At 41.3% G+C, this 13,434-nt stretch overlaps 2 protein-coding genes across 9 annotated transcripts in view; one reads left to right on the top strand and one right to left on the bottom strand.

Annotated features, from left to right (window-relative positions):
- Positions 1-12,065, top strand: part of LOC135920514 (zinc finger C2HC domain-containing protein 1A-like) — a 42,950-nt gene extending 30,885 nt beyond the window's left edge. For all 6 annotated transcript variants that reach the window (XM_065454806.2, XM_065454812.2, XM_065454807.2 and 3 more), the window contains exons 9-11: positions 2,243-2,428; positions 6,892-6,987; positions 9,196-12,065. In XM_065454806.2, the coding sequence (XP_065310878.2) occupies positions 2,243-2,428; positions 6,892-6,987; positions 9,196-9,427 (514 nt within the window). In that variant the 3' untranslated portion in view covers positions 9,428-12,065. The remainder of the gene's footprint in view (positions 1-2,242; positions 2,429-6,891; positions 6,988-9,195) is intronic.
- Oatp30B (Organic anion transporting polypeptide 30B) overlaps positions 1-13,434 on the bottom strand; it is a 341,602-nt gene that overhangs the window by 323,262 nt on the left and 4,906 nt on the right. The window lies entirely within an intron of this gene.

Raw genomic sequence — 13,434 nt, 5'->3', positions numbered from 1 at the left:
ATTGCCTCACCTGGCGCATCGCATTGTGGCAGAAGTATTAAACTTGAATTGGATTAGGGCGCCATGTCTTGTATGCACAGTGTCGAATGTGCACAATGCCCTCTGGAGCTCCCTGGCGGGTGTCACAATAGCATCTTGACAGCTGTAATTATCCGTGACTCTCCTCAGAAGCATTGAAGAAACTGCAATGCTTCCCTTTCTACTAACAAAGGACGGGGGGGTGACATGAGAAGGCAAGCAAACCCTATTACCCTAAGTTTAGATTGCTGGGAAACTCGATAAGCTTAAGTTCAAGGTACCCTACAGTACCTTGCTGCTGTTTCTGAAAAATAAACGCCATGCAAATATGTCAAGCGGACAAACTACGCAGGGTACAGGTGACACTACAGAAGCGTCGACCATCAAATCAACACTTCTGTGCCAGCTGCGGTAGCTTTGTGGCTATGGCATCGCTCTAGTTCGCAGATTTGATCCCGGCTGCGGCAGCCGCATTTCGACGGGGGTGAAATAGAAAACGCATGTGCACTTAGATTTGGGGACACGTTAAAGAGCATCACGGTGTCAAAACGAATCCAGAGTCCACCACTACGGCGTGCCTCATAATCCAATTCTGGTTTTGGCACGTACAGTGCCCTAATCCAATTCAAGTTTAATACTTCTGCCACAATGCGATGTGCCAGGTGAGGAAATTACTGTGCTCAACTCTCTGAGAGGTTACGAAATATGGCACACAACAATGCCTCAAGCGAACACCTCTCCATGTGTGTTCTGTGTGCTATGCAGAAAAACAGCAGTGGTGCACGCAAGGTAATGTTTAACATCAACTCACCACTCTCGTGTTAGACTGAACGTTGAAAAAATTAAGCTTTAGCCGTCAACATGACTGCTAATTATCGTCAATCAAAGCATCCAGCACGGAATGCTTCACTTATATCGATTCCCAACAGTGCATGGGATCTGCATAACTTTTGCTTGTTGGGTCTCTGCTGTTCCAGCAAAAAGCCATTAGCATTTCTTAATGCATATTTTCTTGACGTTGCTGTACATTTGTGGCATAGAGTTAGTATACTAACTCTAGAGAAATAGAGTGGCAACCGCAAAGGCGTTACCATGTTGCTACCTTTCATTTTGATAATGCTAAAAATATTATTAATATGATGCAAAAACAATGGTTTACACTTAGAACATACGTATAGACAATGTCTAAAGTTGATTTCATATGTAGTTCTGCATGTTCTGATGGCTTTTACAAAATTTTTACGTAAAAATTACGGTGCGTGAAAGGACGCGTTGACAGGCGCCCGAACTAGATGTCACCACCACACTAAGGGAGGCTCAGGATCATGTTGATAGCATATCTTGTCTGAACCGAATCTCATCGTCTGTGCCTGCACGCCTGCACAGAGTAGCAATGTGGCAGCGCCTTTGCGGCTGCCGATTTCAATGCATGGGAGCTGTTCCTCTAGCGTTTTTAGATTTAATCTATGGTTTGTGGTAATGACCATTGCAGTATGTTACTATCCTCCCAAAGGAACACATCATGAAATGAAACCTCAGTATGAGAAATCATACAGATCCCACACCCTGCGGTTATCAGTGTAAGTGAAGCTCTTGCATCCGCTCTGCTATTGTGGCTGGCCAAGTGCAAGCGTATCATGCCACCCCAAACACATGCGACGTCTCTACTCCGCTTCCACCCCCCCAATGACAATCTTAAGCCAACCACTTAACATGCATTACCACCTCTTTTCCCTCCGTCCTTATCTTGGCGTCGCACATGTACCCTCCTCCCTGCCCACAACTTTCTGTTCACAGCCCAAGCCACCATCAGAACCACCACCACCACCGACCAGAGCATCTAAACCCGCCAGACGATGCAAAGAAAGCTTGGCTTTAAATGTTGCAGTTAAAAGCCAGTGATGCTACTTCATATTTACCCATTTTCTGAGGTTTGATATCTGTATATTGAGGGACTGTTCTCAGTCTCAGACTGCTGATATAGACCTTTCCATTAGAGGGAGAGAGCATCTCCTGTCTGTACTGCTGCCCTGGTGTACAAAGCTGTGTGTTGCGGTTTCTGCAGTACTTTTGATGGGGGGTCACATGTTTTACAACAGTACAGAGGGCATTATCACAATGCCCAGGGAGCTCTCGTTGGGAATGTGTATACATGCAAGGGTTACAGAGAAATTGATGATGTATAGTTATTATCCCCATCCTCGTGGATCTCATTTGCATTCAGGTATCCTTCTGATGACAGCTATGATCCATACAAGAAGGCAGACATGCAAATGCGAGAACTGATGCAAGGCTCCAATCTGTCACTCAAGAAACCTAGGACAGTTCCAGGAGTGCGAACCGGTGGTTTAAGTAGCAACAGCATAAATGGAAACCTGAGTGACTCCAACAGCTTCACGAGCACCAACAGGTAAGGAATCCCCACTCAAGGAGGTTTCTTCTGCTGATAGCTGTGGCCCTTTTTCACATAGAGTAAACCGTTCTTGATGAACTCCTATAATGTTCGCTTCACAAACATTTCGTTTTCAGAGGGGTTTGTTGGATGGTATCAGGCCACCTCCTGTCAGGCTAACCGTGTTACCTTCTTCTAATAACCTGAATTTTAACCCCATTTTTCTGCTGTAGTTCTTGCCCTTTTTTCATTGTTATTAGCAAGTGATCTCAACCACGTATTCGTAAACACGCTTTGATTCAACATGTTTTTTCAGCTCTGCCAGGTGGAGTGCACTGCCAACCTCGACTGAACGCTATTCTTGAATAATGCATTATTACAATTCCTGGATTAAATTTTTTAATGAAGCATTTTCTCTGCAGCTTCCCAAATGCTTTCATGTTGGAAAGAGGGTGTTTTCCGGGGCAACTCCTCATCATAAAAATTGCTAAGCGACATTGTTCAAGCACAGTGACTTAGGCCTGTGGAAATAATAATTTTCAAGATTGAATAAAAATCAAATAAATCTTGGCCATGGTGGCCGCGTTTCAATGGGGGCAAAATGCGAAAATGTCTATGTGCTTAGACTTGGGTGCATGTTGAAGAATCCCAGGTGGTCCAAATTTTCGGAGTCCCCCACTACGGCGTGCCTCATAATCAGGTTGTGCTTTTGGCATGTACAACCACACACATAGTTTAATTTAAGATTGATAAAATAGGGCTAGAAGTGAAATGAATATCAAACAGTTTTGGAATAGCTTTTGATGAATAAACAGCTATTTACCCCATTAATATAATACGATCTTCACATCCTAGTGCATTCATAATGTTAGCAAGTTTCTCTCATTACATTGAATGTTATGAAGCATTAGGAGCAGTTAAGCAGCTTATTTGCACATGAAGACTTTATCTGCATGTGCAAATGATAATGGTTTAGCTGCAGAAGTCTTGCTCTGAGTAATATAGTGCTCTGTGCTGCATAACCTTCTCGTGTTTTATATCTACTATAGCTGCTGGGATGAACTTTATTGCACTTTTGCTCCAATCTTATGCTTGATTGCACACAGTTGGCAGTTTGAAGTATTGCAAAATATGGATGGAGGAATATTTGAAGTTTCAAATGTGACTTGGATTCTACAAGCTAACTATTCATATTCAAATTCCAGGAGAAACTATTCGAAGTTTTTGAACATCGAAACTAAATAAATATTTCTGAACAATCGAACGTTAAAGCCTAGTTACTGTTCACCATTTTCTAAACAAGGTATTGCTAGTCATCAGAAGTTGTCACAACAACATAAGTTCTTGAAGTAATGCCCAGAAACAAAATGTCTAATGAAATCCTTGTTTTCGGTTTCGCAGGGAAATCCTACTTGACAACCTGTGATTTTTTGTTTATTGCCTATCATCTTGTATTTTTGGCAGTCTTGTCGTGTAGTAGTTTTATGCTTTATACTACAACCTATGATGTTTTCTTGCAACAGGCCCTTTTACATGTGCTTACGGCACACAAGTCCATCAGCAGATATTTCTTTTTTCCCCACAACCTCCGATATTTTTTCAATAACCAATTGTTTAGCGTACTTGGAAAGCTAGTCATACAGCAACCATTCTTTCTTGGAAAATTTGTTTGCTACCAGGCTACTCATGCAGTTTCTTTAACAAAAATTTTAATCTTGTGTTTAAAACTGATCCTTTGTTCCAGAAAGTTAACTGACTTTTTTTTCACTATTCACTACAAGGAGTATTAACTAATTGTAACAAAATAGTTATTCCTGCTGCAAGTATATGCGTCTGTGCTTGACTATTCAATATTCAATACCGACTATTCGTAATCTTATTCATATCCCAAAAAATTTATATTAACCCACCTCTATTTAAAAATTATTTTAAGAATATTCTTATTTACGAATAGTGACCACTCGATTCAAAGACTAAATCAAACAAGAAAATATTGAATTCATTATTCAAAAGTTTAGAACACAAATTTGCACGCCCCTACATTGCCAAATGGGCTGCCCCTGCCATCTATCTATTCATTGGAATGAAGTCATGTTTTGTGAATGTAATTATGTTGCGTTTGTGACAACGGCCATTTCCTATGATGTGGTTGTTTCAAGATATAGTTTTTTTTTCTTGCAAATGTACAGATTCCTTCTGGCATCTAGATATGAGCCACACGAAAATTCTTCATGGTTATGTTGAAGGTTGTAATAATAATAATTATGGGGTTTAACGTGCCAAAACCACTTTCTGATTATGAGGCCCGCCGTACTGGAGGACTCCGGAAATTTTCGACCACCTGGGGTTCTTTAACGTGCACCTAAATCTAAGTACATGGGTGTTTTCGCATTTCGCCCCCATCGAAATGCGGCCGCCGTGGCCGGGATTCGATCCCGCGACCTCGTGCTCAGCAGCCCAACAATGTTGAAGGTTGTCATTCCAAAGCCTTTTCCTCACTGCTCCATACATTTGTAAAGTATGCTCAATGAAGTCTCAATGCTCAATGAATTCTGAATTGCATTTCTTCACATTGATAAAGTTATCCCAGAAGTGCCGTGGTTCCTTTGCAGTACTAATGACAACTGTTCTCCATAACCTCCATAGCCATTCATCCCATCCTGCGGTTGTCGCCTGCCTAAATAAAGCGCTTTCATGTGTAGAGAAGGAGAGGCAAGCAACCCAAAGAAAATATTTAAAACCATGCCTCAGGCACCTGCAGAACACGAGGCCGCATTTGTGCAGTCCTCTAATTTCTGGAGCCGTTTTAGATGCAGGTGCATCAAGGGGTCACTTTACATGAAAACATCACAGTGCATTTCGAAGCTAGAGCTACCATGCTGTCATTCAAATAGAGCGATAGCTGCCATTTCAGCTTGCTACTTCGTAATGGATGGTGATAGTTCCTTTTTCTTTGCATCAGTTTGCTTTGACATGCGAGAATAAAAAAAGCATCCATCATGATCAGAGTAAGGGAACACGATGCTGAGAGAATTTCTGAGCTTTCAGCAATGTCTTATGTATGTTTTCACTTCTTTTAGAAACGGAAATCCAGTTCAATATTTGGAGGTTTCTGATTTACTTTAATAAACTGTGCTTGGCAATTGACAGCTGATATCCTTGCTTGAGCCCTCATCATGTTTTTTGTTTTCGCTATGTGGTATGACAATCTTTCACAAATCATCTCGCATAGAACTACTAAATGCGCACCTTGAAAGCATTTACATGCAAAGCACACAAAGTAGTTTCCTGCTATACTAAACCTCCAACTTTTTTTTCTATACTTTTTAGATTCGTGAAGCGCTAACAACAATGATAATGCACAAAGTGAGCAACAGTCGATAACAAGGGATACCTCAATTTGAAGCCAATTTTTTTTACATGGGGGACTTGTCTTGGTGATAGTGCCAGAGCCCTGAGGAAGGCTTGTCTTCTTGTCGAAGCATTGGCTCCAGCATGAGGAATCCCTTATTTTAACACTGTTTATGCCTTTAAGTACCCACATCCCTGTGAACATCTACCTTGTAATTCTAATGTATGCCATTCACGGTGGTACTTCAAACTGATGTCTCATGTGCTAATAATCATACGAGAGGAATCGGATTTTTTGTCTGGGTTCTCGGGCGCTACCGATTTGGGTTCTAAGGGCTCACCAATGCACGATAGTGCATAGGTAATGTAAAAGGGTAAGCTTAAAAAGGGCTTCAGAGCTGGCTGTAGACAGGGCAGCATCTCTTTTGAAAGCTGCCTTTCGAACTTAACATCGCTGTCTGGCTGTACCAATAACCTGGAAAGATAGTCATAACTTCTTCCTCTTTTTCAGGCAGTCTTATAGTGTGAAAGCCACATAAGCCTTTTAAACAGATGGCTTCAGAATCCACTACTGAGCATAATATATTATCCACGTAACCAGCCATGTGAATGAAATGTTGTTGTACGTTGCACTTTTAATGTAGGGTTTGTACATCCATTCAATAATGCTGCAGGGGTCCCTTGCAGCATTATTGCAGCATGATAACTTTCTGAACTGTGCGTTTTTTACATGTCCATCATTTTCGCATTACGAGCATTGACTGCAGTTATTTCACTGTGAGCTCTGCTAAAAAAATGACAATTGTAGGAGGCATGACATGAGGGCAACTAATTCTTACCCCTTGGCATATCAGATCATGTTGGGTTTTGTCATGGCTTGAGATCATTATTTAGAGCAGCAGTAATCAACGTCAGACACTGCGTGACTCACTGAAAGGCAATGAGGTTCAATTCTTATGATCGCTACTCCAGTTTTATGAGTGCTTTCGTATTTTTATGGCATTCATCAAATATGTATAGGTATATCTGACTCTTCATCGGAATTGATATGCCTAAGGCAGTTAGCACATAGATTCAACACATAATTTGTTACTTTTTTCATTTATCAGAATTGTCTTTGCTTTGTCCAGTGGATCTGAAAACAAGCTGGATGAAGAGATGAACTACCTCAATGCGAAGTTTGCCGAGCTCTCAAGGCCAGGATTTACGGGGGAGTTCACAAACAAGTAAGTTCATGGGTACTTGCTGCTGAACTGAGGAATAGATGATTCCATGTATCGTTGTGAATGCAAATGCCGTAATTCTAAAATTTAATTGGCTATAAATATTCTGTAACAGAAAATTGGCCTCAAATATGGATTGAGCACTCAATGCTTCTGTACTTCCAGTAGTTGTATAAGTAAAGGAAAAGGAAGGATAAGCAAAGCTCACTGCACGCTGCTTACAATAAAACAACCGAATGGACATCCCAGGTTATGTGGTCAGCCATTGGTAATAATGGAACAACTCAACCTACCGTTACCAGGTACACTTAGAAAGAAGTTTACCTGGTTGTGCTTACCAATATAGGATTGAAAAGGGCTGTCAATGTTGTGCAGAAAAGAAAGTAAATACTGCCTCCACCTATTGCAATATAATCATCAGCTCACAACAGGGCTTGCAAAAATCTTGCATATCCGCATCTTGCATATGTCTTTGTTCAGCAAATACAGTCGAACCCGGATATATTGAACCCACATTTAATCAATTATTGTGTGTAGTGAACAGCAGTAAAATCTCCTTAAGAATGATTGCATAAAATTTTTATTTTATATATCCAATTAGCAATATGTCAGACCTTTTCGTGATCCCCCTCAGATTCAATATATCCATGTTCGACTGTACTGTCAAGTGTTGATGACCTTCATAATCTGAAATGAGTTTTTAAAAAAATGCAGATCCACTAACACACCTTGTGATATGGTGTAATCTTCATAAAGTGAAGCAGTTGTTTAAATGCTGTACGACTAATGGTGATGCATACATTTGCATCTATTTTAGTCCTACGCAAGGTGTAATCCCATGCACTGTTTATGTTTATGCACTGCTAAGGTCATAACCTTAAGCTCATGCAATTTCCATATTTATGCACTACATTGCTCACAAGCTATGCCAAAATGTTAACACCCAATCAGGAGGATGCATAGTGTGAGATGACCATGCAGAGTTGTCATTGTTTTGTATTAAATGATGGACGAATCCCTCTGAGCTAGGACAAATACTGGCAAGTGTCATAGCACTCTAAATAATAGTACATACTTGTTTCTATGGAGTAATTTCAGTTTCAGCACCCAGGAGATGAATACGTAAGACAACACGATACACTGGCTTATTGCGCCCCTGTGATTACTGCGCCTACCGCATGCGCACATCATCCGTGTTCATATTTTTATAAGCATTGTCATCATACCCACCCTTATTGCTACAAGACAACAAATTGACTTGGTGTCATGACATCGTGATAGTGTCAGTAAAGCTGGTTCTGACTATTTGAGCCCAACCTTTCTACTTGCCAAGTGTCATCCTTTCACTTGTTGAAGCATCTGACAGGTTTCTACAACTTCAGAAGCAATACCGAATTTACCTGTGTAAGGCTGGCGCTCCTTTGGATTTTTGATAGGGTGCGAGCCTTACACAAGGCAGGCTCATGACTACTCACCGAATCCTTGAACTGCGCTCCGAGAGCTATGCAATATGTTGCACCCACTAGCGACCAACTATGAACACTTCTGTTCAGTCATCCTCGTCGCTTCCGCTGCTCCCATCATTTGACAAGCTCGCCTCATCAGCTTTCTCCTGAAGCCACTTGTCCTCATCCACAACTGTTTGAGATTCCCGCCACCTTCAAGCTCTTAACGATGGCCTCGAATGAAGCTGCATGACATGCATTCAAAATTCAAGCACATGCTTCTTTGCAGCGATGCCCTCTTAATGCGCCTGAACGCACGATGCACACGATAAACAACGCACCTCAGCACAGCTGATGCCTTTGGAACACACTGGATCTAAGATGCAGCGTGATCGCAATCTAGCAGAATATGGTGACATTGATGATGCCATTATCGACAGGATAGTAGCTAGTACCATCCATTAGCAGTTTGTAGAGATGAACCAGCACATAGTTATGATGCGTTTATATGTGTGACTGTTAGGGAAACATTTTTTTCACAATGTTTTGGACTCGAATCTCATTGATATGAAAATAAAGTGTACGCTTGTGCTCCTAAGTGGGGGTATGAGCCTTCGAGAAGTAAATACAGTATTTATGAGTGTTTCTTTGAGTATGAAGCTTATGCCATGATATAGTTATACATTTTCATGGCACAGATGATGACTGTCGTGTCCGTTTTCATTGAAAACACCTTCCTGTTCCTCTCTACCTTTCTCTTTCCAAGCTGGGCCAAGCGGATGAACGACAATGCTGTGGCAACACTCTCTATTAGTGACCGTGATGTTCAAGTCAGCAGCAGTGGCAGCGACGGTTCGTTGCAGGGTCTGGGGCACGGCCTGGAGACCAAAGTTCCTTACTTGTGTCACCAGTGCGGCACCATGTACCCAGTTAACGCAGCCAAGTACTGTTGTGAATGTGGGGCCAGGAGGCTCGGTTATATCAGCCTGTATGCATAACGACGAGTTGTCCGAATGCACGGGTGCAAGTTGGGACTGGTCATGACTGCCCTTGAATGTGCAGTGTAGAATATGGAGGCAGACGCTGTCGAAATCATCAGTTGCTCCCTGTGACTCAGAGGCTGTATTCCGTCTGGCCACACCACACAGGAATGATTATTTCCTTTCTCTCTCATTTACATAGGGAACTTGCTAAATGCCCATTTTGGGATCCTGATGAAACAACTTGCGACCTGGCAACATGTCAGACATTGAATGAAAGAAGTGGATATGCCAAAATTTTACCTTTCAGCTCTTCACTTCCTTAAATGTAATAGAAATGTCATTCAAAATCATGGAGCATAAGGTCAAGATTCAAAATGCAAGTGAGGTTTTTGTTGTGACACCTCTTTCTGTTCTTGTTTTCTGGAAGCAAGTTGCTCAAGATGATATCAATCTGGATTGTGAAGTGCTATGTTGAAAAGATTTGGCAGCTGAAGCGTCATCTTAGTTTGCCTCTACAAACAGTAGTGCTGTAGCGTGCACTTTACATTTCCCTAACCAGTGACATTAACACTTGCTGCATTTAATATTAGTGTTTGATAGCTTCAGAATGCAAGATTATCACTATCGAAAAATAAATTGTTCATTTAATCACTTCTCAGCAGTGGGCTCCATGCTGTGATTTACAATTTTTCGTTTGGATATCAGTACTTTGGCAAGAAACATTACACCTAAATTCTGGGGTCTCTGTTCCTTTAGCAAAAGGGGCACTACCATGAACAAATGAAAAAGCAAGTAAGTCAAATTAGAACAGCAAATCAGAAAATTGTACTGTGAGCACAAGAGAAATTATGGTTATTGACCAAAACTGGAGAAGGCTGTGCGTAGTTCTTTGTCGGCAAGAAGAAGCAGCACCCTTATTCACAATGTATGAGCGAAAATTTCACATTATTTTTGCTTTTTGTTTGCATTTGAATTCTCATGGTTGAGCTTCATACATTTACGATTTTACAACCATGGTAAATGGTTGATGCATTTGTACCATAGGTGCATTCCAGATGAAAGAATTGTGAGTCTGGCCAGTTAGTCATAATTCATCATCTACTAAAATTTTTCTTATCGTAGAAAATAAAGTAAAGATAAATAGGTCCATTCATTGCTTTATAATGATGCTCACACATAAGTATACTTCCTGTGTCCTTGTTTACCAAACTCTATGCGTCTTTTCACTCATGGTGGGTACTGGTGTCGTCAGCAGTTCCTTAACCTTGTACAAGGTTACTACTGTGGATGATGAGTGCCCAATTAAGTTGTCTGCTAGGTGTTCTTTGAAAGCGTCATGTATTTCTGCTACATCATGTGGTCCTGGTCTGCAGCCTGTGGCATATTGTGTGTGGATGTCATGTGAAAGAGTTGTGAGAGGTATAGTCTTTTGGAAGTTATGCCTGCCCTATGCCACAATGCATGATTCCGAGTTCTGCGTGTGTTACTCGAGTCACTTACACGTGGAACGTGTGCACTGTTGCTGGTAGATAGAAGCGCACTTGACTGGAAATTCTCTCTCCCCTCTGCACGGCACGGCATTGATGTTCATTTTAGCACACACTGCCTACACTGCACTTTTCCGTCCATCTAGCCGAGAGTCGCACATAAAACTGACGCTTGTGCCTTTTCAGGAACAGCAGCGATCTTATCCAAATCCGTTATTATTTTGTCACTGTCTTGTGATTATTCTCGGTGGTGCAACTGTCTGACAGTTTGCATAGTCGTCTCCTTTCAACGCATTTGTGCCGCATACCACCTCTTATTTCTCACGGAAGTTTCCCAGCTTTGCAGTATGAAAGAATCCGATTTTTGTTTTTTTCTAGCACACAACATATGATCACAGTATTTAATAGACAAAACACTGAGCAAGGTACAATTAAAAGACACTTTAGCTCCTCCATAGGAACATTGTTTACAATCTCCTAAACGTCTATTAACAAACTTTACTTTGGTCAGTGTTGTGTCACTTAACTACTGTGATCGTCCCCAGTAAAATGGGATTCTATGAGACACCTGCATTTTACGGCTCCCCCTCATACTTCAGTGTTCATAAGAACTGCAGTGAGGAGAATGATAATCTTTGATTTTGGACCGCACTAATATGCATCCACAAGGGAACATTTATCCTGTGCTCCTTTGTTACCATGTAAATTTCATGTTGTATCACTTGTTCCAGAAGAAATCTAGGGAAAAGTGTGCAACTTTCAGGAGCTAACATATCATAAACAATTAACAGCTGTCAGTAGCATTTCCAAACCTCATTCACCTTGTTGCTGGCTTACGACTGCCTGGTGAAATGTGGCACGCTAGGATAAAAGTCGCAGTGGCACTTCTCTATCTTCAGAAAAGAAGATGAAGAGTGAGGTGTTTCGAACATGGACAGAAAGTGGACAGGAACGGCACCGAGTGCAGCAAAGACTAAAAGTAGCTTTTTTTTACAGAATTGCACACAATTTAGGACTAAAACAGTCAGCCGTTGTGTGCGACTACCAGTGCTAACATGATCACATATTTTTTCTTCTTTTTTGTTTGGTTTTGCCCTTCATCATTGGCTGACATGGCACCATGCTACCATTAATTCCAGAATCGGTCTTTCAATGTGATTGATGATCAGGAAGTAACAGAATCATAGGGAAAAAATATCAATAGAACATACGACTTCAGATATCTTGACCCTTTTGTTACACTCTGCTGCTTGACATTTCTCTCCAATTCTGACAGTTCTCATACCCAAGTAGGCTTCGTGAGCTGGGCTAATGCTAGTCCAACATTGTCCAATGAAGGGCCAATGTGAGTTGACAATGGCCTTGTTTTCTGTCTTGCTAGGGATAGATGGGTACTTGTGCTCTCAAGTGATGGCTGAGCCTACGAATTGATTTGCATGGCCTACAAAGGAATGTGGTGCTTTATGTTGCTCTCTTTTGTGTACGTATCTTGTGTCTAGTTTAGGCTGAAGTGCCTTAGCAAAGTTCTTGCGCTGCACACTTCTGTATTACCAGGCATGGGAACAGCTGCATTTGTTCTTAGCCTTTAATTTCTTTTTGCAGCATTGTAAAGAAAAAAGCTGACTGTAGAAGCTTAGTCAAATGGAGACAACTAGAGTGTGTGCGGAACACGAGAAATACTTCCTTTGGTTGTGTGTAATCGCTGCACGGCAAGACAAGTGTTGGTTTGAGAGTTATACAAATCACTATTGTTGTGAAGGCAGAAGTGTGTGTTGCATCTTTGTCACATGAATTCACATGAAGTTGCTTTTGTTATGGTGTCCGTGCACTCTACAACTATGTGCTGTCCTTAAGGCTTACTCCTTTTTTTCACGACATCATTTTGACAAAGTTATTTAGCACTGCTTCTTTGTGCCATGCACCAATTAACAGGAGTACAGATGCCTTTGGTATGTCTCGAAATTTAAGACAGACTACTACAAGGATGTGTGTTAACATTATGTACAATCATTGTCTGCAGTAGTTAGCTAGTCATGTGATTTATATCATGCATGCATTAGGCGATTGGATCGCAGCCACTGTTTGCTAGTTTCCTTTTTTAGTGAAGTTCGTTCATCGTGGTCTTCAGCGATGTAACTTTTCTTTACAATGGCAAAGAGGCAAAGAACACACATGCACCAAGGAAGCCTTTGGCAGCTATTTAAGCTGTTTTTTGCGGCATGTGTGATCCCCTAATCAACGTCATGTAAAATAGTCCTCTTGTCTTTTTGCAATGTCTGATGAAAGATAAGTCTTGGCTACTGACTGTAGGTACCTAACAGTCCATGCAAAAATGTGTACAGCAACTTATCAAACAACTTTGAACTGGCATCAATCTGCCAGTAGGTGTTAAGAGTGCGATTGCCTCAGCATACTAGTTTTTTTAACTTTTGCCCAGTATTAATCTTCTGTGTTGCATGCGTATTGGTTGTTGTAAAGTTATTGCAGTTGGTCCACTTTGACTAAAAGTAGCGACCAGGCTGCGTCAGCTCTTGC

This window comes from Dermacentor albipictus, chromosome 5 (genome assembly GCF_038994185.2).
Source record: "Dermacentor albipictus isolate Rhodes 1998 colony chromosome 5, USDA_Dalb.pri_finalv2, whole genome shotgun sequence".
NCBI classification, from domain to species: domain Eukaryota; kingdom Metazoa; phylum Arthropoda; class Arachnida; order Ixodida; family Ixodidae; genus Dermacentor; species Dermacentor albipictus.
The sequence above is the reverse complement of the archived record's forward strand: the minus strand, read 5'-3'. Positions and strand labels throughout refer to the sequence as shown.